This window comes from Festucalex cinctus, chromosome 20, assembly GCF_051991245.1.
Source record: "Festucalex cinctus isolate MCC-2025b chromosome 20, RoL_Fcin_1.0, whole genome shotgun sequence".
In the NCBI taxonomy this organism is placed as follows: domain Eukaryota; kingdom Metazoa; phylum Chordata; class Actinopteri; order Syngnathiformes; family Syngnathidae; genus Festucalex; species Festucalex cinctus.
In genome coordinates this window covers 15,468,153-15,494,410 of record NC_135430.1, presented here as the reverse complement: position 1 = coordinate 15,494,410, position 26,258 = coordinate 15,468,153, and the positions used below count along the sequence as shown (strand labels likewise).

Below are 26,258 nucleotides of genomic sequence, written 5' to 3'. Positions count from 1 at the left end.
AGTAGCCATTTAAGATCGCAATGTAATGTCCCTCCTGGCACTTCCTGCCCGGCCAATTAGAGGTCCGAACAGAAGTGCTCAAGCTGAGCGCTGCTTTGGATAGATGATGTCATTGTTTGGGGATGAAGCTCAAGCCGTTAGGCTCGGTGAGGATCCCCAAGTGCAACTTTTTGAAATGCTAATGAAAGGCAAAAGCTTTCTCAACACTTTCAGAAAAGTAGCAGCCTCTCTTCACATGCCGCTTTTATTCGGTTATGCAGGTGGGACAAAAATAACTCGGCTATTCTCTGTTTTTATGCTCCAGAAAATACGTAGCATCATGTTTGAAAAATGTGGCTTTGGACCAAGCAATGAGCTGTGTGGAAAACAATGTGTTTGGTGATGAACTGTAACAGTAAGTTTATGTTGCTTCGGGACAGCGTTCGCCTGCGGGCTCGCGTTGTTTCTCTCGCTGGTTCACGTGAGGACATCAACACCACCCAAGGCAAGACTCTCTTCCGGTCATTTTGTCGAGAAATAGGAAAAAAAAAAAAAGAAAAATCACAGTAACTCGCAATCCCATTACATGTATTTAATAATCAGAACTTCATTTTTAATTGAAGTTGAAAAAATATGCCTGAATGTCGGTGATGAGATTTTAATTTGCGGTTAGTCCAGATTTGACTTGGCATAATCCAACGTCTGTAGTGTGCCAGAAAACAGGCGGGCCAGAACATAATGAGGGTGGTGTTGTAAACAAACTACCAATCACGGCTGTCATGGCTCGCAGGCTACGGCGGCGTTCCATTAAGCTGTTAAGCAGCTCATTATCCATTTTCCTTTATTGTCCCTCCCGGTGCTTGCCATCATTCAAAAATGTAAATGGCTTAAAAAAAAAAAAAAAAATCAACAGATTAAGAGATTTAACTAACGAAAATTGTACGTTAGGACAGTCCGTTTTCATGATGCCACAAGCGATATTGTTTCTCTCTCACAACGGTGATCTGAACAAAGAAAACAAAGCCTCATAAATTCAGGCTCTCTCGTTTCCATTGAAAATTCTTAACATCAGATAATGTGGCATAAAATCCTTTATCTGACCACTCGAGCGCTTTAATTTCATATTTTCATTTCAACTGGTTGATTTTTGTGCACAGATCGATGTATGCAATTAGACATGCAAGACTCAGCAATTGTGCTAATGTGCTTCCATAGATTTTCTCATTTGTTTGAAGGTAACCAATAGTGTACATCTAAATCTGGCGGCCTTATGGTCAGCATCTCTTTGACAGAACAGTTAACAGAAGTCTACGGTGCCTCTGTGCTAGCGTGCAGTGTTGTCTTCCTTCTGTATTTCACAGTAATGTAATGGACTAGGGCTGCTCGATTATGGGGAAAAATAATAATCCCGATTATTTTGGCAATAATTGAAATCAGGATTATTCAAACGATTTTTTTTTTTTTGGTACAAAACAAGACAAATGTTTTCACATTTAAAATATTAAGACCAGTAAAAAAAAGAAAAAAAAAGAAAATGTAATTTCTTTTGGACCAAACAGAATTTATAAATTATTTATTTATGTATTTATTTATTTATTTATCTTGGCAAAAACTTGAAGTGCACTTATGCAGTAGGATCATCATTTATTTTTTGGCACAAAACAAGAAAATGTTTAACAGTTTAAAAAAATATATATTGAAAAAAACTATTAAGACAAACAAAATTCTTTGAAACACTAATTATGCAAGTTCCTTTTGGATGGAAAAAAATATATTAGATATTTTAAAATAAAAAAAATAAAAAGGTGTAAATGTATAAATTTAAACAACTCAAAAAGTAGTATAAACTCATTCACTGCCAGTCATTATAGAAAATTTTTACATTTCCAATACTCACGTGATATTCCATTCAATAATTATATATAAACCGAATCTACCAAATAACAGAATAGACTCCCTACTTTTTGTCCCGTCCCGTTCTTTTATAATTGACAGCAGAAAAATGTAGGTTTGCCAAAATACAGCCATTTCTCCCATGGACTCTGAAACTGTGTTTATTTCCTATAAAATGGGGCAATGATGTCATCTACCGGTGGTTGGGCATCAGTAAAGTTGTTTCCAAGTTTGATATTTACAGTGGAGCATGCTCAGATTCGCCCCCATTTAGCACCGCTCTAAAAAATACAATTGACAAGTATACTTGTCAAAGACAGTGAATGAGTTAATCTTTTTTTTTTTTACGATTATGCTGATTTTGTAATTGTGGAGTGTAATAATTGAAATTGTAATTCAATTTCGATTAATTGTACAGCCCTATAATGGACCCACCACAAGTCAAACCAAAAAAAATCTTAATATGTTTTCTCTATCCCCATTGCGTTAAGTGAAATATGAGTTAAGCTGCAAAATCCAGCAGTTTTTATCAGTATCAGAAGGCCATTTTGCTGTCGAGTGAAAATGACATCACAGTTGGAACCAATCACAGCTCAGCTCCAGAAAACAGGTGAGCTGTGATTGGTCGTTGCCCCTGCGCAACTGTGATGTCATCTTCAGTCGACAGCAAGTGGCAAAATGGCTGGATTTTGTTGCGTAACTCATATTCTACAAATGTAATATTAATCAGAATGTCGTGTTTAGACTGCTGAGGTCGCATATAACATATTGTTGTCAAAGAAATGTTTTCGGTTGACTTCCCCTTTAAGTACATTTTAGGACAAAATCGCCACCAAAGATTAACATAAACCCAGATGTGTACAAAGTGTGTACATCCTGTATTTAAAAAGTGCATTTTCCTGAGTGAAACCGGCATACTGGGCCTTTAAGTGAACTTGAACATGCTAGAAGACGTTTACAACTGTAAATTCCATTGTATGAATAGCATAATATATAAATATAGAGAAACGGCTCAAATGAGAAAGCGGACTTATTATTATCTGAGTTAAAGCAACGTGTCAGTGCTGCTCAGATATACACTATCTGTGTCCCTTAATATCCATACAAGCGTTCCTGTGTGAATGTGTCTGGGCCTGTCTGCTCCGATAAACGTCCTGCTGACACTAACTACCGGCACAGGTTCTCTCTTTGGCTGTCTTACCTTCAGGGTGAGATGCACAGCACCTTAACAGAAAGTGAATACTGCCTTCTGTCCCCTTTGAAAGAGCATTGATTTTTTTATTTTTTTTTAAAACTTTGCACAAACCAAGGTCAGTGGGAAGAACAAGCCGGGAGCGTCTTATCGCCTCCAAAATACCAGGCCTGTCTGTCAGTCTATTTGTTGAGAGCAAAATAAACTCAAATGCAGATACTTGACTTATCGCGTCCTTGTAATTATGACAAAAGAAAGTTAAAACTTCGGTTTAAAGAATCTGCTTTGACGCTACATTATACCGCATCTCTTTCAGGGCTGTAAAGTATGAATGTCAGCGCTTTAAATTGCTTATTATCTACCCTTTCTGTGTTGAAATGTGCCTCTTAACCTCTGGCATAACAGTCCCTTGGCTGCTTGTGAAATCGGACTTTTTTTTTTTTTTTTTTTTTTTTTTTTTTTTTTTTTTTTAAACTGTCAAATGGCCTGTGAAAAAAGCCGACACGTTCGCTCCCAGAGAGACATGAACAAGTAATTGGCCTAATCATGGCAGGCGACAGCACCTTCCTAATAAATTTTTCTCAATAAATGACTTAAACCTAGCTCCAAATACATGCATTCAAAAAGGTATTTTATATATATATATTTTTTTTTGTTTAACTTTAAATTTGGACTCAATTGAATTTTTAATTGTGCTTCTGTTATGGAAATGGGAAATGTAGCTGCTATGAATCACTTATTTCAAAGCGTCCATCATTTTGAGCAGAAAGAGAGACTTATTATTATTATTATTATTATTATTATTATTATTATTATTATTATTATTCATGTACCCCAAACACAATACAAAGAAATGAACTTGGGGACGAACTGATTTCCGAGGTGGCTTCATCGGTGTGAAAACACAAGCACCACATTGAGAATGCGAAAATAGTGCAACTTCATTTTAGGTTCACAAGCTGAATTTAAATGTGTCCAGCATTAATTACGGAATGTGAGCGTTAAGAGTTTAGATAGAATAATGGAGGACCATCATTACAGTTTAATGTGTTCGTACCCAAAGATCCGAGCTATACATATGCTTTTTGAAAGTTGGTTGCAGTCATTTTGTTGGTGTTTCTATTTCACAGTATCATATACCCGCGACGGCAGCCAATAATGGTATTGACCGTTTTACAATCAGGAACTCGGATTTTGAAGAATCGAAAATTGTCGTTAATTTCAAGCACTTTTGTCTGCAAAAAAAAATCCTAATGAATACCATGAAAATATTGATTATGACTGAATTTTCTAGTTCCTTTTCACTTGCACTTTTGTTAACCATTCTAAAATCACCCACCAGGAGCCTATTGAAGTTAAAAGTGAAGAAGAAAATGGACTGATGGGTGGATTAATACTTGCCAGTAAAGAGTCTTGTGGAGGTTTGCATCATTCCATTGGGCCAGTTTGTTCTAATATATGACTCAAGTCATCAGCTAAATGCCATTAAACTACTTGATTTTTATAAATTTTTAGTGATTCCATCATAAGTAGCATCCTCCAACATAGGGCTTGTACTTAATTGCGTGGAAGTGGATGTAATTAATGAATTGATTTCCCGGGATGGGGATTGACGGGCCAAGGGCTTGCTATGGGACTGGCTGGTGCGACAGTGTGTGGTGGCTTGGTGACTGGACAAATAAGAGTGGAAACTCCCCCCTGGGCGAGAGATTTTGCTTTGGCCATTGTTCGAAGTTTTTCGCTGAGAAGCACTGGCACATTCTCCGATTCTGTGCAGTGAATTGCCAAAGTGAGAAATAAAATAACACGCACTTTGAAAAGACATCTAGATAGATCCAGTTGTAGAATACTTTAGTCACTAGGTGTGCACTTTTGGATGAAGTGGATGTGACTCTGTGGTATGAAAGACTAGCTTCACCTATTTGGGTCTTTTCTTTGTGAGACCGATATTAAAACAGCCACCTATTGATCACCAGGAAGAATTCATTGCACCCTAGTTTTGTTGTTGACCTGTTTGCAATTCTCTAAAACGTGGTTGTGTAAAATGTGATGATTGTGTTTTGGGCTGGGACGGCGGATCATTGTTTTATGGATGTATAATGCTTATGTAGTTACTATGTCCCTTTTGATACATTATGCGTATGCAGGTCAGGGGGTCATTGTGTTAAGGATGTATTATGCAGATGCAGTTACTATGTCCCTCTTGATGAGTTATTATGCTTATGCAGTTCCTATGTCGATTGTGATGAGTTATTTTGCTTATGCACGTCAGGAGGCATTGTGTTCTGGATGTATTATGATTATGCAGTTACTATGTCCCTTATTTTGAGTTATGATGCTTACGCAGTTATGATGAGCTATTATGCTTATTCAAGTCAGGGGTCATTTTGTATTATGATTAAGCAGTTACTATGTCCCTTATGATGAGTTACTTTACTTATGCAGGTCAGGAGGTCATTGTGTTAAGGATGTATTATGCTAATGCAGTGACTATGCCCCTTATGAGTTGTTTTGCTTATGCAGTTACGATGTCCCTTAAGATGAGTTATGATGCCTACGCAGTTCCTATGTTGATTATGATGAGCTATTATGCTTATTCAAGACAGGGGTCGTTGGGTATTTTGATTAAACAGTTACTATGCCCCTTATGAATTATTATGCTTATGTACAGCAGGGGTCATTGTGTTACGTAGTATGCTTACACAGTTACTATGTCTATCATGATGAATTATTTTGCTTCTGCAGGTCAGAGGTTCATTGTGTTATGGATGTATTATGCTTATGCAGTTACTATGTCCATTATGATGAGTTATTTTGCTTATATTTTCTTATGCGTGCCTGGTGGCATTTTGTTATGGATGTATTGTGCTTTTGCAGTTACTATGTCCCTTATGCTGATTTTTGTAGCTGTATTACCCACATTTTGGTCACCAAATTGCATGCTATGCTATGTGCCTCTCTTAGTTTGTTCAGTCCCCCTTCTTTTATCCTAGTGGTCTTTATTCTCCCATATAGACTTGTGCCTTGCTCCAATTGGAGATTCCGAGTGACACTTTTGTAAGTGCCTCGAGCTCCAAGACGAGGTTCTTTCAGCACATAGTCGTAGAGGTTTCCCATCCCTCTTCTACTTTTAGTTCTGTATCCAACCCGCGCAAGGTTCTTTGTCAAGGTTTCTCCGTCATGTTTTCTTCGAGGCTGAATCCAACTTATTTCCTTTGTATTTTCTATATAAAGACTCTATGTCCCTAACTTGGCTTGTCTGTGTTTGTTTGGGTCCTAATTCCACACCCCACGTGACAGTTCTTGTGCACATAATATATCCACTCCACATTAGCATACATTTCATGTGACTGTGCGTGCAATCTGTGCATGCTCGTGTGCGCTTCCAGGAGAATGTTGTGATCAGGTTTGTGTGCCGGCCGCAGCAGCTGACAGGTCCAGTATTACTAACAGCGCACAGGCAGCTCCCGTGAGTCCACACAAGCTGACCAAGAGGAAGAACAGCTGCTGGTGGCCTTCGTGTAAAGCCAAACCAGCATTTCTTCTTTGTATCTCTCCTTGCCCCCGGTACACGCATACTGTTATACAATACTTATCGCCTTCTTTATTTTTTTACTTAGCGTGTCTTTCTCTCACGCACACGACCATCTTGTTGCATTCTTATATCGACTATGAATCGATTGGCCACACTCCACAGTACTATATTTGCCAATTTTACTATAGGACAATATGAAACGTTGCAAGAAACAATCTTCTTAGGTGTCTCTTTGAATTTATTTTATAATATCTTTTATTATTTGTATTGTTCTATGTTAGGAAACTGTTAAAGGGGAACTCGGCCCAAATATTTCTTGACAATAATGTGTTGTATGCAGCCCCACGAGTCTAAACACAGTATTCTGATTGATTTTGTGTTTGTTGAATATGAATTAAGCAGTAAAATCCACCCGTTTTCATCTGTCTGACAGGGCGGACATTTTGTCACTTGCGGTCTCCTGAAAATGACATCACAGTTGCTCGGGGCTCAGGTAACCAATCATGGCTCACCTGCGAAGAATCACGGCTCACCTTTCAAACGTCACATGACCAAACTCAGAAAACAGTTCAGCCGTAATTGGTTGTTGCCCTGAGCTACCGTGATGTCATTTTCAGTCTACAGCAAGTGACAAAATGGCCGCCCCCTTGAGATGGATATAATATGTGGGTTTTGGTGCTTAATTAATTCATATTAGGGGCGGCACGGCGGGTGAGTGGTTAGCACGTCCACCTCCCAGTTCTGAGGACTCGGGTTCGAGTCCAGGCTCCGGCCTTCCTGGGTGGAGTTTGCATGTTCTCCCCGTGCCTGCATGGGTCTTCTCCGGGTACTCCGGTCTCCTCCCACATTCCAAAGACATGCATGGCAGGTTAATTGGGCGCTCCGAATCTCTGTGTGCCCTGTGATTGGCTGGCAAGCAGTCCAGGGTGTACCCCACCTACTGCCCACAGCCAGCTGAGAGGCTCCAGCACTCCCCGCGACCCTTGTGAGGAATAAACGGTCAAGAAAGTGGGTGGATGGATAATTCATATTGCACAATATTGATGACGTTAGACCTTTTAAGAGTATCTCTCATATTTACCTTTTAACTTTTGCACTTTTAGTTATCAGTGTCATACTGTATGTCCATGTTTTGGTAATATATGATGCATTTTTGCAATTAAGTTTTTATAGTATAATGGCGTCATACTTCCTTTCCATCTTGAACTAATTAATTTGACACACTGGCAGAAGAAGATGAAAAAGCAGCTAAAAAAAAAAAAAAGTAGATTTTCCTCTGTGTATGAATACAGAGGATTTGTAATTCGCAGTGTAAAGATGAAGGTAAACCGATCCAGCTGACACAGTGGGAGCTGGACGCTGGCTGTTTTGAGGTTTGGCAGCAGTTCTACCTGAAGCCTGAGAGGAGGCGACGACAACATGGCCAACAGCTTCTTGTCTGTCTGTCGAGTCCGGCAGCTATGCTTCCATCCTTCCTGCCAAGTTCATACCATCACAATGTGTCTGGATTTCACAATGCAGTCGTGCGTCCCACTGTAGATGCCCGGCCTTACTTTGCACGTCATCCAATTTTGCTTCTGGCGATACATCAATCAGGGAATCAGCTCCTTCAGTGTTTAGATGGATTTTTCATGTTTCTGATTCAACATACAAGGACATGGCTTTTTTTTTTTTTTTTTTTTTATATAAAAGTTTATGCTCATTATCCCATGATGGCTGCTGTTCTAAACTAAAACTATTTGAATACAAAAAAATGCCCTTTTCTTTCTTTAATAACAATGATAATGGTTCCAGTACTAATTACATCCGTATGGTTCAAAAAGCCTTTTTTGCAGGCCACTTAGTTTCTACATTCCACTATGCTTCAAATAGTAAAACTTGAAACTCTCTTTTGCTTTGTTTTGTTCCTCAAATCTCTGCTTTTTCTTTCATGTTTTCATCATTATAACACGGGATACAACTCCTGCTCGTTTGGCCAGTATCGTTTGGCAAAGATCTCTGAAAGTCCCATAGGACCATCAGGATGAGAGTTCTGTCTGCCATAACTTTGGGAAAATCTCCGAAGTCTTGTGTGTAGCTTGTTAAAAGGTAAACATGGTGGATGTCTAGATATAGCTCGTGAACCGAGGCGTAGACGTTGCAGTGTTATCCAAAAAAAAGTCAACTAATCTCCGACAGACACCCATTTTCTGGAGATTAGATCTATTATGTCATGGAATGTTACGACACATTTTTATTAAAAGGGGAAGGCATCCTTTTTTTTTCTTTTTTTTTTTATAAGGGAAGGCAATCCCAAAAAATGTGTTCTGTGCAGTCCCACTTATTATTGTTTGTGAAATATTTAAGCAGCAAAATCCACCCATTTGTATTAATTTCAGTTCCTCGAGGGCTCAGGTGAGTACAACTCAAACAGGTGAGCCGTGTGGTGGCTGTTACCTGTGCCCTGAGCAACTGTGATGTCATTTTCAGTCAACAGAAAATGGCAAAATGGCCGCCTCATGAGATGGGTACAAAAAAATGGGTGGATTTTACTGCTCAACTCATATTACACAAACGCAACTAAAATGTATTATAATATCTTATGTTTTGTATAATGGCTATTATTTATCGCGAATTCATCCTATTTTGACCACCTTCTCCCGGTCCCTGAACACACCATCCGACTCAACCGTCACTGTCGCTTCCTTGCGGGAAATGTAGTTCTTTAGTAGCTTCACAAACGTATATCGCGAGCTGTATAAAACTACAAATCCCATTTTCAATAATGCGGAAGTGCCAAAGAGAGAAAAGCTGCTTGCGGTGAAAATGTCTCGTGTGGCGAAGAAGCGAAAATTCGATAAAACCCGACAGGACAGCTTGTATTTTGATAGCTATTCCGATGTGACAATACACGAAGAAATGATAGCGGACCATGTACGTACCGACACGTACAGATTGGCCATTTTGAAGAACAGTGAATCGATTCGAGGGAAGGTTGTGCTGGACGTGGGTGCAGGGACCGGCGTTTTGAGCATGTTCTGCGTCCAAGCCGGTGCCAAGAAAGTGTACGCCGTTGAAGCGTGTTCCATTGCCGAGCAAGCTGTGAAAATTGTCCGACAGAACAACATGGAGGACAAAATCGAAGTCATACGAGGGACTGTTGAGACTGTGGAGTTGCCGGAGATGGTGGAAGTGATAGTGAGCGAGTGGATGGGTTATGCACTCCTGCACGAGTCCATGCTGAACTCGGTCCTGTACGCTCGCGACAAATGGTTGAAAAAGCCCGGCGGGGTTATTCTGCCCAACAAAGCCGAACTTTTCATCACGCCAATCTGCGAGCCGGTGGTGGAGGACCGCTTAGATTTCTGGTACACGCTCAAAGACAAGTACGGCGTCGACATGTCATGTATGAGTGACTTTGCCAAGAAATGTATCAAGAACTCTGACATTTCTGTGAGCCCCGTGACCGCCGAGGACGTGCTGTCTCATCCGGCCCGGTTCGCCGAGCTGGACCTGTACACGACCACAGTGGAGCAGCTGCGGTCGGTTAAGGGCCACTTCCGGTGCGAGTCTTTCGGCTCGGCTGCGGTCAACGCATTTTGCGTCTACTTCACGGTCTCCTTCCCTTGTCCGGACAAACCGCAACCACTCGTTCTCTCGACGTCCCCTTTCAAACCCGAGACACACTGGAAACAAGCAGTTTTGTACTTGGATGAGCCAGTGGACGTGGTGCAAGACACGCTGGTGACTGGGGAGGTCAACATGTACCCCTCGGAGGAAAGTGACAGACATGTATGCATTCACCTGGAGTACACCATTGGAAAACATAAAACCCACTCCAAGACTTTTTCCATCCCTGACTGGACCTCTGAAACACTATCATAATTTAGTTTGCTGTCCTCAAACGCACCACCATATCCTGTTTGAATTTAGCATTGTCGCTATGTGGACTATACGTTTTTGATTCAAAGTTTGCGTTTGTGACACTTCAGTGCATCACATATTTGGGAAATGAATGAACAATCTTAAATTGTGTTAAATAAATAGTTTGACTGCACTTTGGGTTGTGTTGTATCAGTCCTGGCATGTTAATATGCACAAAATATTCCACAGCAGGTGTCATGGTGGTTAGTTTTATTAAAGCTTAATTACTTGCAAAAATGTAAGTTGTTTATGTTTTATAATGTGGACTAGACCGATAGATTCAAGCCAAAATAAAAAGTTAATTGTACGAAGCGTCTCAAAAACAATACATCTTGCAATCTATTTATTAAAATTCCCAGGTAATGTTATAAGAGATGCTGCTGACACCCTTGGAACTCTTTGCACCTTCTGTTTTTGTTTGGAATGAAAACCAAACTGATTTTTTTTTACTAAACTATATTTACTGTAGAAAACAATAGTGAGTGATTTACTTGTTAGGTTTTATTTATTTTTTATGTTTGACTAACCACCAGAGGAGATCCCTGGAAAAAAAAAAAGCTCATTATTTTGCTAATCTTAAAAGTTAATTAGATTTATGCTTAAAAAAATCAACAAAGTTCAGAGTTGAAGTTTGTATCTCTAATTTAGATAGTTTTGTGAACAAATGTGACAAAAGTCCTCTTGTGTACCTAAAAAATCTTAGGTCAGAAGAAAAATGAGCATTACATTTACATTTATTTAACTTGCATTTACTGGTATATAATTACAGAAGCGTACTACATTCGCTTGGGAAAAAGTCCTGTTTTTCAGATTTCTTTTTTTGGGGGGGTGGAGGGGCTTTTATATATATTTTTTTTCAATATTTTTTATTTTTTTCTGATTTTTTTTTTTACCCCTATTTTTCTTAATATTGTTTTCTGTTTTTCTGAACAAATTTTCCTCTCTTTTTCTGATATATATATTTTTTCTGTTTTCTGATTTTTTTTTTTGTGTTTTTCAGATTTTTTTTTCCTGTTTTCCTGTATATTTCCCACCTATTTTTATGAATATTTATTTTTCTGTTTTTTTTTTATGACAGAAAAAAACATGCAGAAAAACAGAAGTCGATTTTGTTTTTCTCAGAAAAACAGACAATTAAAAAATAATTACTCAAAAAAACAAAGGCCCCCCAAAAATTAGTCAGAAAAACAGGATAAAGTGCTGATCAGTATCAGCAAATGCATTGACATTTTGCTCAAAATGTAATGTTATACTAGCATTTGTACAACTTTTTCACCAAATTATATTTTTTGTTAGAGGTACATCTGCCCTGCGATTGGCTGGCAACCAGTTCAGTGTGTACCCCGCCTACTGCCCATAGCCAGCTGGGATAGGCTCCAGCACCCCCTGCGGTTCAGAAAATGGATGGATGGACGGATGGATGGAGGTCCATTTATCAAGGTTCTGTGCGTATCCAAACTAAGTGATAGATGTTGTACCATTTTTTGCGATAAACAGTGCTCGTTCATGGCCAAATAGCAGTAAACCGTTTATCATCAGAACAAAATAGGATCCCATGAATGTGGATGAAAATGTCAAACGCAGGCAGTCTCAGAAATCACACTGATGCATGCGTGGCCACACTCGGCTGCTAACTGTGATACTAATTGCGCTCTGTCCCCACCTGAAATGATTGAGAACATTGAAATGTGATTACTTATGATGTCATGCTCTGCACTTGAGTAACCAATCGATACACGTTGTTTCATTCAAGCTATTTCAAGTGTGTGGCACAAATGCTGTTTTTCGACATGTAGAGTGGCACAGGTTAAGGTTGTGTATTTTAGTTTGATGTATGATGTGGGTTTGCCCTTGAATAGGTCGCTTGCACATGTCGTCACTTCCGCCTCGGATTTCTCGTAGTCGCCATGCTGGGTGGCCTCCATTTACGTAGCGATTCGGTCTAACACGTATCTATCACGTTTGTTTTCTGCGTTTAAAATGGTACATTGTTGCTGCATCGTTGGCTGTTCGAACAAAGCCAAGGGGGAAAATGGTCGGTCTTTTTTCCGAATTCCGAAAATAATTAGGAACCAGGGCCTGGAGACAGAGGAGTGCGGACTCCGGAGGGAAGTCGTTACTTTGGGCTCGTGTGTGCAGCGATCACTTTGTGAGCGGTAAGCTTGTTTACCTTTATTTAATGCATGAGGATTAATAACGTTTCGACCGCCCATATATGGGCAAGTTGCTTATGTTTTGGATTCATGAGCAAGCAAGTTCGGTAGTACAAGCTGGCTAGCGGACGTTAGCCGAAAGCTAACATCGAACATTTTCACCCAAGTAGTGCCAGTGCAAAGTGTTTACTGCTGAAATTGGATTGATTAGTCTTGGGCTTTTAATGCCGATAACATGTTTTTTGGTGGCAAAATGTAAACTTGGAAAAAAAAAAAGAGACAGAAGGGGCTGATGCAAGAAAACAGACCCCCGGTAGCCTACACATCATGCTAAAGAACTTATTCACGGCCACCCTACTGCGGTAAAATAACCAGTCTTTCCATATTTTATTTGTTTATATATTTGTTTATTTTAACAGGTCGCCCTGCGCCCGTTTTTCTGTCCAATCATCCCGACTGGGCTCCAACATTAAAGTTGGGTCCCAAGTTACAACATCTATGTCTCAGCCCAGTCGGTGCCAAGATATGAACGTGCACAGGAGAGACAAGCAAAGAAAAGACGACTCGAAGTGGCAGAGATTGTTGCAGTTATGCAGCCAGATGGCTCCAGTAACCTGTACCCTCAAGTACTGCTGACATCATTGACTCTGGTATGCCACTCAGAATTCATTACATGATATATTGTATGCATGAGTGAATGTATGTGTTTGTTTGTGTGTGTACACGCACCTTATATTTTAGAGACATTTGGAAGTGTTTATAGAAATAAGTATTTGCCTGTAGCAATGTTCATACATTAAAAAATGCAACAAAATGTGTACATTTCTTTTACACTGACAAAAAAACTATACTACTTTACTATATTAAACCTATTACTGGTACCGTATTTTTTTGTGATTTTTTCTTTATTTTTTTCTTTAGGGATCTCATGCCACACCGACTTGATTGCCAATGACATGATGGAAACGAAGGCGAGCATCAAAGCATTGGAGGAGGACAACATGCGACTGTTTGTTTGGCGCTAATAAAGGCAGCGTTTATACAAATTCTATTGTTGGGTTTGTTTACAAAGCTATACATAATACAAATGACAGGGTTTTTTTTTTGACTCAATGTGCAATATGGTCCCTCTTAAAGTAATGGCATAAATCTCTATTATTTCTAAAAGCACAAAAAATGAAGTGAATAATGATTAGATGTAGTAATTTCAGGGTTAAAAATTGAACTGTTAATTAATGTAGTTTATTTTAGCACAGGTGCCTACCATCCTGAGATGACGGTATGATGTAATGTTGATGGGGTACGCAATGACTTTCATTATGCTATGTACAGAGGAAAAAGTTGCTCTCTTTTAAATTTGTTTAATGTAAGACAAGTACCAGTACTGTGTTACAGTTTTCCCAATAATCCTTGTTTCACACTTGTCACAAAACCACTGTCCTTTTGGCAGTCTAGATTGGCACACTTCAAGTGATATCATTTGATTTTACAATCTGCTGCAGCACAAAAAACCACTTTATTCCGCATCTTTGAAGTACATGAGCAAGTGGTAGGTGACAGCGGCTGAGCAGGAACACTGGAAGTCCACTGCTGATCTAGTAAATGCTCTCCCGAGCAGTTCAGGTAAGGAGGGGATTTTGGGAAAAAAAAACTCTGGCTTTTCCAACTGGCCAAAACGAGCGATCTGGGTGGACTCGCTCAATCACACTTTGTCCACACCACAAAGTCGCAGAAGTCCGTCCAGTTAAACTCATCTGTGCCTGAATCTGAAAATATTACAAACATTGTAATGAAAATATGAAACATAGAATTAAATAAGAAACTACAAAAAGTAAAGCCATACATACCTGGTAATACTATTGGTGTTGTCGTGACAAGTGATGGGAATTGTTGCCATCTGGCACCAGACAGAAATTGGGTGTTGTGACAGCCTCCTTAACCGTGAGATCATAAGAAAAGCTGTCAGTATGCTCAGTAGTTACCATGAACACGTTTTATTGTACTGGAAACTGAAACTAAAAATACGTCCTCCGAGAGTGGTTAACCTTAACCATTTAGAATAAGTTGATTAAGTAACATGTAACTAGTGAAAGGGTAGCATTAGATTTAATTAAGCCACGGGGAGGCTGTGCAGTTACTTTTTATTCTTATACGCTCTGCCATATTTGCCTGTTATAAAATTATTAGGAAAAACCACATCAGGTAAAGCCAGCTGTGCATGTAAACACAATGATAACAGGAAGCCTGAGAACAAATCAACATTTTTGTGTGCAGAATTACCAACACCATGTGGTTTACTTACGTGCAACAGCAACCGTTTCTTCTGATGCGATGTTAAAGTTTACACTCTGTATCCACCCGCTTACAAAATAATTGTAAGCCTCCAGGGATTTGTTGGCGTGTTATGGAGCATGTTGTCAACACGAGGTAGGGAAAGATGTCCAGAGATGTCACATTTGGCCAGCAAGCTTTCTCCGTCAAAAAAAAAATCACCCTTGGTCAGGACGTAATTAGGATCAATCCCGCCACACAGAGACACCTTCTGCCTGTATCGTTGTTTTTGATCTTCCGGTAAATCGTGAAAATACTGCGAAAATTACATCAGGTTGATAAGCTCTACCGTGTAACTCGCGAGTGTACCTTGTGAACCGGCGGACACCCAATATGGCGCCCGAAGGAAAAACTCCCATGATGCATTACGATGTGCAAGCGACCTATTGTCTGCCACTAGAAAAGATGGGAACAGCGCATGGCACATCTGTGTTTACCAGCAGATTATTTTAAAGAACCCGATATTCAGAAAAATGGAATATTCTGCATATGAACATCATAAACAACTATCGTTTCAAACCGGACAAATTATTGAGCGTGTTTACAAGCATCTTGTTCGTCGATTGCCACTGAAACCTGACTGGCGACGCAGTATCTAATCACGGCTACTCATTTATCCTTGTATGCTAATGACAGCATGAATAAGCCAACGGGATTCAGTTCCCGCAGTCAGTTACAGTAAGCAATATTTCCGTCAGCACATCCTGAGCACACAAATTAGAAGTATTGACAAAAGCTAATTTGGTGGACCAACCCCCAAAGAGGTGGGCTTCATTTCTCTTGCTAGCTGAGGAGACAATTTGTTATCATTAGCATTAGCTACCGGAGCTAACCAGTAGATCCTGTGTCCACTGCATGGATAGCGATAAAACGTCAAATCTCAGCCTGTCGTTTCCAAGACGTCCATCTTAAAGCACTGATGCATGATGACATGGACGGACGCGCAGCGTATCCTGCGCCTGTTAACTCATCCATTTTCACAGAAGCAGTCCCGTTCGCTCCCGGCTGTTTTACTGGATTTTGACTGATTTTACAAGGCCCACAGAATATTGTTCTCTTGCTATAAAAGCATGGAACCTATCAAAAGAAAGATTCAAGTCTCTTCTTTCATCAGAAAAAAAAAAAGGTGCAGTTTAGAGGCTGCATCAAAGCCTTCTGTATGCTCTAGCATTAAAAAACAAAAAACGTATAAATACGTCTTTGGGACACTTAGAACATTAAAAAAAACGGATTTACACGTTATTGGGAGCAAATGAGTTAAGAAGGAGCACGTAAACCATAACAAGGTGGCCCCAATTCACAATCGACCCGAGGCGCTCGGCTCTCGTACAATCTACCAAACTCCTCCCCCTGCCTCGCTAATCCTTTTTCAATCATGCACTTTTTGGATTATGCCTCCATGTAATTCTTTTCAGGTATTGTTTTATAACTTAATATGATATTTCAATTTTAGGCGAGTTGGTGCACGCGCTTAGAATAGCATATAGGATTGGATCAGCGGCGGAGGTCTGCTCGCAGCAGATTGGAGCCCAGGGTTAGCGCCAGGCTGATAAGCGCGGAGACTGACCTGATTCGCTCCTTCAACCCATCCCATATCGAAATGGGAAGTGACTTTTCACAATGTGACGGTCCCTGAAGGAGGCTGGATTAGCAGGTGGGGATTGTTTACGAGGGAGTCCAAACACCACAAAGCCAATGTTTAAATGTGGTTATTTTATATTATATATCATAAAAACTCTAATTAGCTGGATTGGTTATGCCGAGAAATCAAAATTCACAGCAAGCAGTACAGTTTGGTTAATGCTCTTTTTTTTTTTTTGTATCTTATTGTTAGTATAAACCACAGTGGTATAGTACCTAATTAATGTAGTTTAACTCATTCACTCCCAGTCATTTTCACAGAAGCAACCCCCCTTCACTCCCAGCTGTTATACTGGATTTTGACTGATTTTGCAAGGCCCACAGAATATTGTGTTCTATTGCTCTAAAAACATAGAACCTACCAAAAGAAAAATCAGAAAAAAAGTATATTTCTATCTGTTTTCATTTTGCAGAAATTAGCATTAGAATGTAGTTCAGTTTCATCATTATTCACAAATCTGTGGGGAAAAGAGCTTGTTGCAACATGACCCTGGTTGATCTCTTATACTCTGTCGTCATCTGCTGGCCATTTTTGTAATAACTAGCATTGCTTCAACGTTCTCTTCAGTTTTCTAAAAAAAAAAAAAAAAAAAAAAAGTAGAAATACGTCTTTGGGACACTGGTCATATTTAAACTAGAACGTATTTATATGTTTTTGGGAGCAAATGCGTTAATATACCTTGATTGAAAACTAGTTGACAAAAAAATATTTAAATATCAGTCCAATGTCATAATTAACAAAAACTAACAAAATAATAAAAACTAAAATGGAAAAAAAAATTGTAAGTGAAAAAATTATTCTTCATTTTCATCTTTGTCAGTTAATATCATATGTAAGCTTTCAGCGTACCTTTAAAAAAAAAAATAAAAAATTCTGTATTACTTTATGTATGTGCAGAATAATGAAGGCCAAGCAGTTGTTTGAGAATTGTAATTTATTATTACACAATTAGTGATATATATTTTTTATTTTGTGCTCGACAACTACTCAGTATATAAAAACTAAAACAAACTAAAAGTGAAGCATTCACAAAAAAAAAAAAAAAAAAAAACTAACAGACCTTTTCTACAAACTAATTAAGTAGCTGAATTTCAAAAAATTTAAGAAAACTGCTAAACTATTTTAAACCTGGTCCTGACAGCTCATGTCACTTCTGTGCTATTCAACAAATACTCCATGAATGAATGAATGAACAAACAAATAAAATAAAAATAAAAAAGTAAAATTTGGCATTTTACAAAAAAAAGTAAAACTGATTCAAATTACTACATGTAGCTGAATTAAATAAATAAATAAATAAATAAATAAAAGTCTAAAAAGAAATATTATAACCTTGGTCTGAAGAGCGCTCCATTGAACAAGTCCTAAAATTCGGCGACAGCTTTATCCATCAATTTTCAAATAACTATCATGTGATTTGACGAGTGAGGGAAAAATAAGACGCAGGGGTGGAGGCATATTATAGGCACTGGGACCCTTTAATGCTCTTCAAAGAAAAATACATTTCTTGAACACTGGTCGACATTGATGACTGACTGTATTAGCTCATAGTTAGCATGTTATACAAAAGCCTTATTGCTATCTAACTTCAGTTCAAGTGTACATTTGCTCTCTCTGGTTTATTTCTTCAAGTCTCTACCTTTGAATCAAAGAAAATAACTGAGGATTAATCACCACAAAAATTCATCTTGAGTGAACGTTTCGCCGTCATATTTTCGTCTCTACTTAAAGTGTCTCTTTGTTAGCTTGCCGCCGTGCGCCTCTCTCTTGTCGCCGAGTGAATTAGAAAAAAAAAAAAAAGAGGTTGATGACAGGCAAGCTGGCCTCGGGCTAAGGAGGCAGACACAAAAAGCGAGAGACGGCTGCAAGGAGAGCTGTCTCCGCCGTCCCCACCTTGACGAGTCCAACAACAATGATGATGAACCAACAGCGATCATGCTTGCGGTGCTTTGGATCCGCCAAACGCACTTGGTTTGTTGCGTTGATCCGTGATAGGGTTTAATTGCCGTCCAAATCCACTTTTTTTTTTTTTCTAATAACCTCCCTTGGAAATGCATATTTTTACACAATGCTTGAAAATGTAGAAAAGTGAACATCTGGCAGTCGTTTACCTGTGAGGCTTTTTGGTGGCACTTCCTGATTTCATCTGTGATTGGCTTCATCAAAACCTCTGTCACTGTTGGTTTCCTCCATCCATTTTCTTGACCACTTATTCCTCACAAGGGTCGCGAGGCTTTTTTTTTTTTTTTTTTTTTTTTTTTTTATAAACTGTCCTAGAATGAAGTGCAATTGCACCTCCACTACATTAGGGGGCAGTGGCGCTCTCATTAGTGCAGTGTGCGCAGGGAGCATTCACTAGGTGGTGTAGGGGTTTTGTTTGCACTGAGCAAAAAAAAAAAACAAAAAGCAAAAAAATCAGCACAAATTGTTATATATATATATATATATATATATATTTTATTTTTATTTTTATTTTTTATTTTTTTTATTGTGCTCCTGAGTTAATGTTGGTGATCAGTTTGAATGCATTATTATTTATTTATTTTATGTAATTTTTATTTTTCCATATCATATGGTTTGTTATAGTCAGTCAAATGTTTCAAGTTTAATTAAGGATTTAAATTTATTTTTGAATTTCAGATGCACTTTAAATCTTTTCTGTTACAGTTAATGAAGCTATTCTTTGTTGTTAGTTGGTCCATATTTCTTTCTTTTTTTAAATTCTCTTATACGTTAATATGGATACAGTGTTATGCAAAGTGTGCTTATAACAATTTTATAGACAAATGACACTATAGTTGCGTGGTTTGATGTTTTCTTCTTACTGGGGTTGGGCATGACAGAAAATAATTGAGAAGCACAGATTTAAAGGAATATTTCAACTTCCAATATTCACATCTAAACACTTTTACAACTGTCAAACAATAGCATAATAACCGCGAGTCCCTGCACTGTAACTGTCCAATCATGTTAGACTTGAATTCATAACAAGTCGTCTGAAATCTCTTTCGATACCCTTGAAAAACGCCTCCATGCATTCTTGCTTCGTAAGATGCCGTCTGACTAGCTCATATGAGTGATATTGCAAAAAATAAAAACAAATAAAAAAGTGTCGCGCAATCCTCGCTTTATCCCAACTTGTGACACGCCGATGCCGAGGCATCTTTGATGAATAAAACAAGTGCAGTTCAAGGTGGTGGCTCCCTGGCAGCTGCTGTCTGCAAAGAAATCAACTTGAGCTGTCAAAGGCTCACAATAGTCTGCGTGCGTGCGCGCGCATGCCACTCGGCTCGCTCGCTCGCTCTGCGCCTCTGACGCTCACGAACCCCCCACCCCCCCCCCCCCCCCCCCCCCCCCTCCTCCTCCTCCACCACCACCAGAGCCACTTGGAATGTTTGCATCCGGCAAGCCTCGACATTTCTGCAAACTTTTAAACAATTGCACAGCTTGAGGGAGCGTTCAAAGATTTTTTTTGTTGTTGTTTTTTTCGTCTTCTTCTCCAGTGTGGTCGCGATACCGGAAGCTTGTCTTGTCTTCCATCCTGCGAGGAGGTGCGGACTCAATTGCTGCATGGTGGCACCTGCAGGTCGACATGCCCCCGTCGTAAAAAAAAAAAGCGGATTTAGGCGGCTGCAACAGGCGGCATGGACGGCTCTCCACGGGGTTCCAAGGTGAGAAGTTCCTTTCCGTCCATTCGGTTTTTTTATTTTTTTTATTTTTTTTTTAGAGCAGATATTGGTAAACATTTGAAGCGTTTAATGCGCGCCGCATGGGGTAGACGATTCGTGAAATATTTTTTTTCCATTAAGATCTGCTCAAAATGTGCATTTTTTTTTTTTTTTTTAGCTCTAACTGTCAAAGTAATGAAAATGGAATGAATCAGGTTTAGGGGGGAAATGTAATAAATTTTACCTCACGTAAGAAGTTTTTTTTTTTTTTTTGCTGTAGATTCGATATCTTAAATGTTTGGGTATTCTTTTTTTTTTTTTTTTTTTTTTTTTCCCTGCCGTGATTTTAAATATTTTTTTTGCCAGATTGACCATAATCTCACTTTCTACAAGAAAACTTTTTTTTTTTTTTTGTAACTCTTTTAAAGCCTTTCACTTTCTCAATTAAACACAACGAATTGCTGCGTCGTTAAATATGCGGCTAAATATTTAATCCTCCTCCTGTTTTGATGGTTTCGCTCGTGCTAAACAGACTTTTTTTATTTTTTATTTTTTTTAATGTAATAGGGTATACCCAATTTTAGCCTTTAGAGTCCAATGTAATAATGCAATGCTTATATGACGATTATTTTCGCACTATACGTCTTTTTTATTATTATTATTATTATTATTATTATTGAGCAGGGGAGCACGCTACTCTGGTGCATATATTATTATTTGTATTAGGCTATTTTTTATTTTATTTTTTAATTATTGTTGTTGTTGTTGTTGTTTTAAGAGATTGTGAGCGTGCGGGCGGGTGGCTGCACGCTCGAGTGCGGGAGGATGAAAAAAAGGCAGGAGAAGGAGGTTGGGTGGGGAGGGGGGTGAGACCACCCATAAGGTGCGCGTGGCGGAGGAGTTGCAAAGCTGAGCGTGCGCCCGGGAGCGCACCATCCTCCTCCTCCTCCTCCTCCTCCTCCTCCTCCTCCTCCTCCTCCTCCTCCTCCTCCTCCTCCTCCTCCTCCGCCGCCGCCACATCTCGCATATTACTGGAATATCATTTTAGTGCGTGTGCACAACTGAGGCGGGTGCGACTCAATCGTCTGTGGGGAATATTGAAGTTTGTTTTCGCGTGTTTCACCTCGATCAGCGATGGAGTGGCACTTGGATGATGGTGGAGACTTTTGCTACGGTGCCGGTGTCCAGAAGTGGTCCGGTTTGCGTGACGCGCGGTGTTGAGCGACACCCCCCCCCCACTCTCCGGGGGACGAGCGTCAGTCATTTAACGTCCATGTGGCAGGACAAATCCTCTTGATCGTCCAAATAGAGCAATGGTGGTGCGCGCAGCGAGTTCTCCGGGACTGACGTGCGAACTCATCACTTTGCGGCTCCGGCAAGAGCGCGTCTTAAAACGCGTCATTCTTCATTCATGATCAATTTTTTTTTTTTTTTTTTTTTTTTTTGCTGAACTTGTTGATGAGCGCGGGGACATCGGAGCTCGTGTGCGCAAGTGGACTTCAACGCTTGTAAGTTAAATTGCTTTCAGTTTGCTCACAACATCGCCTTGTCATTATTTATTCAGACTTGCTTCAAAAACCACATTTTTTTTTTTTTTTTTTTTTTAACTTTCGTCCGTTACTATTACTTCACATTTCTTTAGTGGCGCCCCCTTGTGGAAGTCATCGTCATCATCTATCAAGCATAATTGCATGTCTGGGATATAGCATTAATTTGTCATCATTCAAGCTGCCAATTATAGTGAGACCTCCCTCGGTACATTTTAAACAGGCCCTTTAGTTTAGGCTCATTCAAATGCATGTTTAACAGTGCTTTAAAACTCATTCACTCCCAGCCGTTTTCACAGAAGCAATCCCGTTCGCTTTCGGCTGTTTTACTGGATTTCGACTGATTGCGCAAGGCCCACAGAATATTGTGCTCAATTGCTATAAAAGCATGGAACCTACCAAAGGAAAGATTAAAGTCTCTTCTTTCATCAGGAAAAAAGTATCTTTCTATCTGTTTCCGTTTTGCAGCAATTAGCATTAGAAGAGAGCTAAGTTTAATCAGTTTTCGCAAATCTATTTAAAATTGAAAGTAATTTAGCTTTTTTTCTAGATGGCCCTCGTTGATCTCCTTTGCTCTGCTGCCACCTGCTGGCCGTTTGTGTAATAACTACCATTTCTGCAACCGTTCTTTGCAGTTGAGAGGCTGCATCAAAGCCTTCTGTATGCTCTACCATTAAAAAAACAAAGCAAAACAAAAAAACGTATAAATGCGTCTTTGGGACACTTACATAAAAAACGTATTTACACGTTATTGGGAGCTAATGAGTTAAATGAGCCAGACAGGCTGCATGTGCTTGATGGCATTAGTGAAATAAACTTATGTTGGGTTATTCTCAACAATTATTATTTTATGCAGATAACTGTTGGTGATAATTGCTTCAAAGTTATGTTTCAATTCAGGGCTCAGTTTCCGGCAACAATTTATAGACATTATTTAGGCCAATGTAATAATATTTCAGTGTGAAATCAAGAGTCAGCATGCCGCTTTCACTAGTTTCATAAATGGCTCGATTTATTGTTCCTCAACAGGCATTCAACTTGTTTTAAATGGATGCTACTTTTAAAGCTATGTGACAAACTGGGCTTCATTAGAAAAATGAAAAGAGTCTGAACCAGGGGTGGACAAACTCGGTCCTCCAGGGCCAGAGTCTTGCAGGTTTTGGAGGTTTCCCTATACCAACACTATCTGATTCCAATCAACAGGATCATGGACAGGCTTAATCATATATCAGCTGTGTTGGAGAAGGGACCGAGTGTGCCCACCCCTGAACGCTATACTCAACAAAATTGGCAGTGTTAAATTAACAACTTTCAGAGTTAAAATTAACACTTCAAAAGTACCTCTGTTGTTGCACACTGTATATAGTTAAAACAACTTTTTTTTTCTTTTTTTTTTACACTGAGATGGAGTTAAAAAAAAAACTCAAAAACAAATTGACACGAGTCAACACTGGTCAGTGTTGATTTTACATCGCACTACTGTGTGTTAAATTACACCATCTAGTTTTGTGCCTTCATTAACACTAAAAATGTTAAGTAAATATTTAATTCTCGTAGATTCAAAATATACAATGTGCAATTATAATTTAACATTACATACTAGTGTCGTGTAAAATCAACACTGACCAGTGTTGACTAGTGTTAAATTTTCAACTACAACAGAGTTCTTTTAACTCCATAAACATTTCAAAAGTGTTGTTTTAACTATATTTAGTGTGCACCACTGCGATTGGCTACTGCCCAAAACCAGCTGAGATAGGTTCCAGCACCCCCCCTCGACCCTTGTGAGGAATAAGCGGTCAAGAAAATGGATGGATGGATGGATAGTGTGCACCAAAATAGACACTTTTGCATTGTTAAAATTTAACTGTAGGTGTTGAATTCACGTAACACATTTTGTTGTGTAAAATGAAAATTTGAACTCGACGCACCTTTCTGTCAAGTAATTGTGTTCTATACCTTGCTCTTTACCCACGTCTTTCTTTTTCTGGCATCTTTTCAGTATTTCCTGCTTGTCGCAAGCTACTTCAGTGAGCATCTTCCTTACAGCTAAAGTGGGCATTTTTGAGTATCCCGGCATGTCACTGTGGTTGCAGAGTAATGTGCATAGCGCCTTTTAGGAAAAGTGTGTTTAATTATGCATTAGGTGTTCCTGTGTCGCAAAGAGAGCTATGCTGAGGAGATGCGGAGTGTGTGCACATGTGTGGAGAGGGTGTCTCGCCGCCACTCGCATGTGGCGTAACTGACGCCTGAGGGCTCCGGACTCAAAACTTGGGGCGGCATCACCACGACGCCCCCCGTCAAAAGTGCTGCTCCTGCACAAACGGGGCGCACGTGTCAGACCGGACCACTCGAGGGAGGACGGCCGTGTTGTTTAGGATGAAAAACAGTCACTGATAGAGAATTGTGGCAGATGGGGAGGCAGGTGAGGCGTATCTTTAGCAGTCACACATTGATTGCATTCAAAGGTCTCAGACATGCGGTTTGGACTTGATCCTGGATGTGAGGAGGCTTGTATTTATGGGTCCTGTAACTGGACGTCGCAACACCAACAACAGATTTATTCTCTCACACGAAAACCTTTTTTTCAGCTGAGGAAAGTAATGTCTCAGTCCCCAGACAAATATGTTAAAAGCTGGAGGCAGTATTGGTACATCTGATTGGATGCTACTAAATTGGCTAATCTATGCTATTAATGCTAATACTGTAGGTGATGCTAAAACTTAAGGCAGAATAAGAGTATCAAAACAACTAAGAAGAATGGATAAGGCATTAGTGCGGACTATCCGTCAGTGTTAAAGTGCTTTATAAATAAAGTTGAGTTGATACATTCACGGCCCCGCCCCAGACTATAGCTAACCGTAGAACTTGTGAATGTTGCTACAGTATGTGGGCAGTGTACATCATGTGTGTGAAATGAGAATTAAATTAAACTGCTTAACAGTCAATAAAACTCAGTTAGACAGTTTATCAACACATTTGTTTACTCGCTGTTGGATTCTCAAGGCGTCCTAGCAAGTTAGGACGAAATGTGAAAATACCCAGGTTAGCTTAGCACTAGCTAGCTAGCAGCTGGAACAACTCAAACAAGTGAATTCAAAATTGGTCCAAAAGATCACCATGAATGCGTTCCGCCATTGGCCAGTGTACGATGAGGAATCCAGGAAGTTAAAGTAAATTAACAATGATAGATAATTGTGGGAATGCTGAAGCATTCCGCGTAACGAACTCCCACACAATACTGCCAATTTACCTTGTTCAAATTTCAACTAGCTTCAAAAATTCACGCCTCCCAGGGTATATATCATCTGATTTCACATTACTTACAGTATTTGCACAATTTAACATTTAATATCAACTTTTCCCCATTCATTTTCAATGGAAGTATCACTTTCCACGCCCACTTCCATACATATAACTTATCATCATGACTAGATACTGCTGGGTGGTAAAGCGCATTGTCCAGGAACCAGGAGGTTATAATTTTATAATTTATCTTTCAATTTACTTCATAAGCATTCCACATGCATTCAAATCTTAGCATTCAACTATTAGCATTCAGCTTTTAGCATTCCCACGCAATTTCTCCAGAAATTGCACTTAGTCTAGTTATAATTCATGTTTTGTATAATTACATTCAGTAGCGTTTCACGTCTGTGTAAGAAGAATGGATTACTTCTCATCATTCACCCCCCCCCCCCCCCCCCCAAAAAAAAATAAATAAATAAATAAATGGCATTCTTTCAGGGTTCACTTTAACGACAAACCTCAAAACAATATAACATCACAGCTGGAAATGAAGCCTGGAAACGGGCTGTATGGCACTACCCCCTACCTAGCACTCCATCAGGCAGCCAACTTCTCAGGCACTTAAACAGCCGTCAGCACTGCACCCATTTGCCATGGGCCGACATGATTAAAAGTTCATAAGGCAGCCACTTGTCGGCGCCGACATTTTCAAAAGTGAAAACGTGATGAGCCGACTCGAAGGCAAGCCCTCGGCGCGCGTTCCACGGGAATGCACGGCTGTCATGTTTGCGGGACCAAGCTCCACTCGACATGTTTATTCATGAGGACAGTGGTCCTATATTGGCAGGTTATTAACAGCCAAGATGAGCGGAGCAGACGGAAGCTTCCGTCCTTATCTATCTTTCATCTACCTCTGACTGTCTGCCCTCCTGTCTTTCTGCCCTTCCCTCTGCCGTGTTTCTCCTTTTGTGAGGCACTGGTGGAGAATATGAAACAGGAAGAGGCAGGAAAAGATGAAAGTAAAAGAGGCAGGACAGAAGCTGTGTCAGAAATTGCCCTTGAAAGTGCATAAAATGCGTGAAATTAAAAATAAGAAGGTGGGGATACAGCCCGCGTATCGTCGTTTTACCTTAATTCCAGCTCAGTTTGTGCTGAGCTTGTCCTTT

At 39.6% G+C, this 26,258-nt stretch overlaps 2 protein-coding genes and 2 long non-coding RNA genes across 11 annotated transcripts in view; 3 read left to right on the top strand and 1 right to left on the bottom strand.

Moving 5' to 3' along the window:
* The window catches only part of ntng1a (netrin g1a), a 190,656-nt gene that overhangs the window by 75,590 nt on the left and 88,808 nt on the right, over positions 1 to 26,258 (top strand). For 7 of the 8 annotated variants that reach the window (XM_077508786.1, XM_077508785.1, XM_077508784.1 and 4 more), the window contains exon 4: positions 20,132 to 20,299. The gene's annotated coding sequence lies outside the window, so the exon portion shown is untranslated. Of the gene's footprint in view, positions 1 to 20,131; positions 20,300 to 21,315; positions 21,805 to 26,258 lie in introns of those variants that run through there. The other variant, XM_077508783.1, reaches the window with a different exon arrangement.
* Positions 9,369 to 10,635, top strand: prmt6 (protein arginine methyltransferase 6). Its single transcript, XM_077508791.1, has one exon. It carries the CDS (start codon positions 9,405 to 9,407, stop codon positions 10,461 to 10,463), a length of 1,059 nt encoding a protein of 352 aa, XP_077364917.1. The 5' UTR covers positions 9,369 to 9,404; the 3' UTR covers positions 10,464 to 10,635.
* LOC144009514 (uncharacterized) lies at positions 12,360 to 13,697 on the top strand. Its single transcript, XR_013280951.1, has 3 exons — positions 12,360 to 12,658; positions 13,075 to 13,305; positions 13,577 to 13,697. It is a non-coding gene; the product is annotated as an uncharacterized LOC144009514 (long non-coding RNA).
* LOC144009622 (uncharacterized) lies at positions 13,791 to 15,369 on the bottom strand. The gene is made up of 3 exons (XR_013280984.1): positions 14,958 to 15,369; positions 14,503 to 14,589; positions 13,791 to 14,421 (listed from the first exon to the last, which is right to left on the bottom strand). It is a non-coding gene; the product is annotated as an uncharacterized LOC144009622 (long non-coding RNA).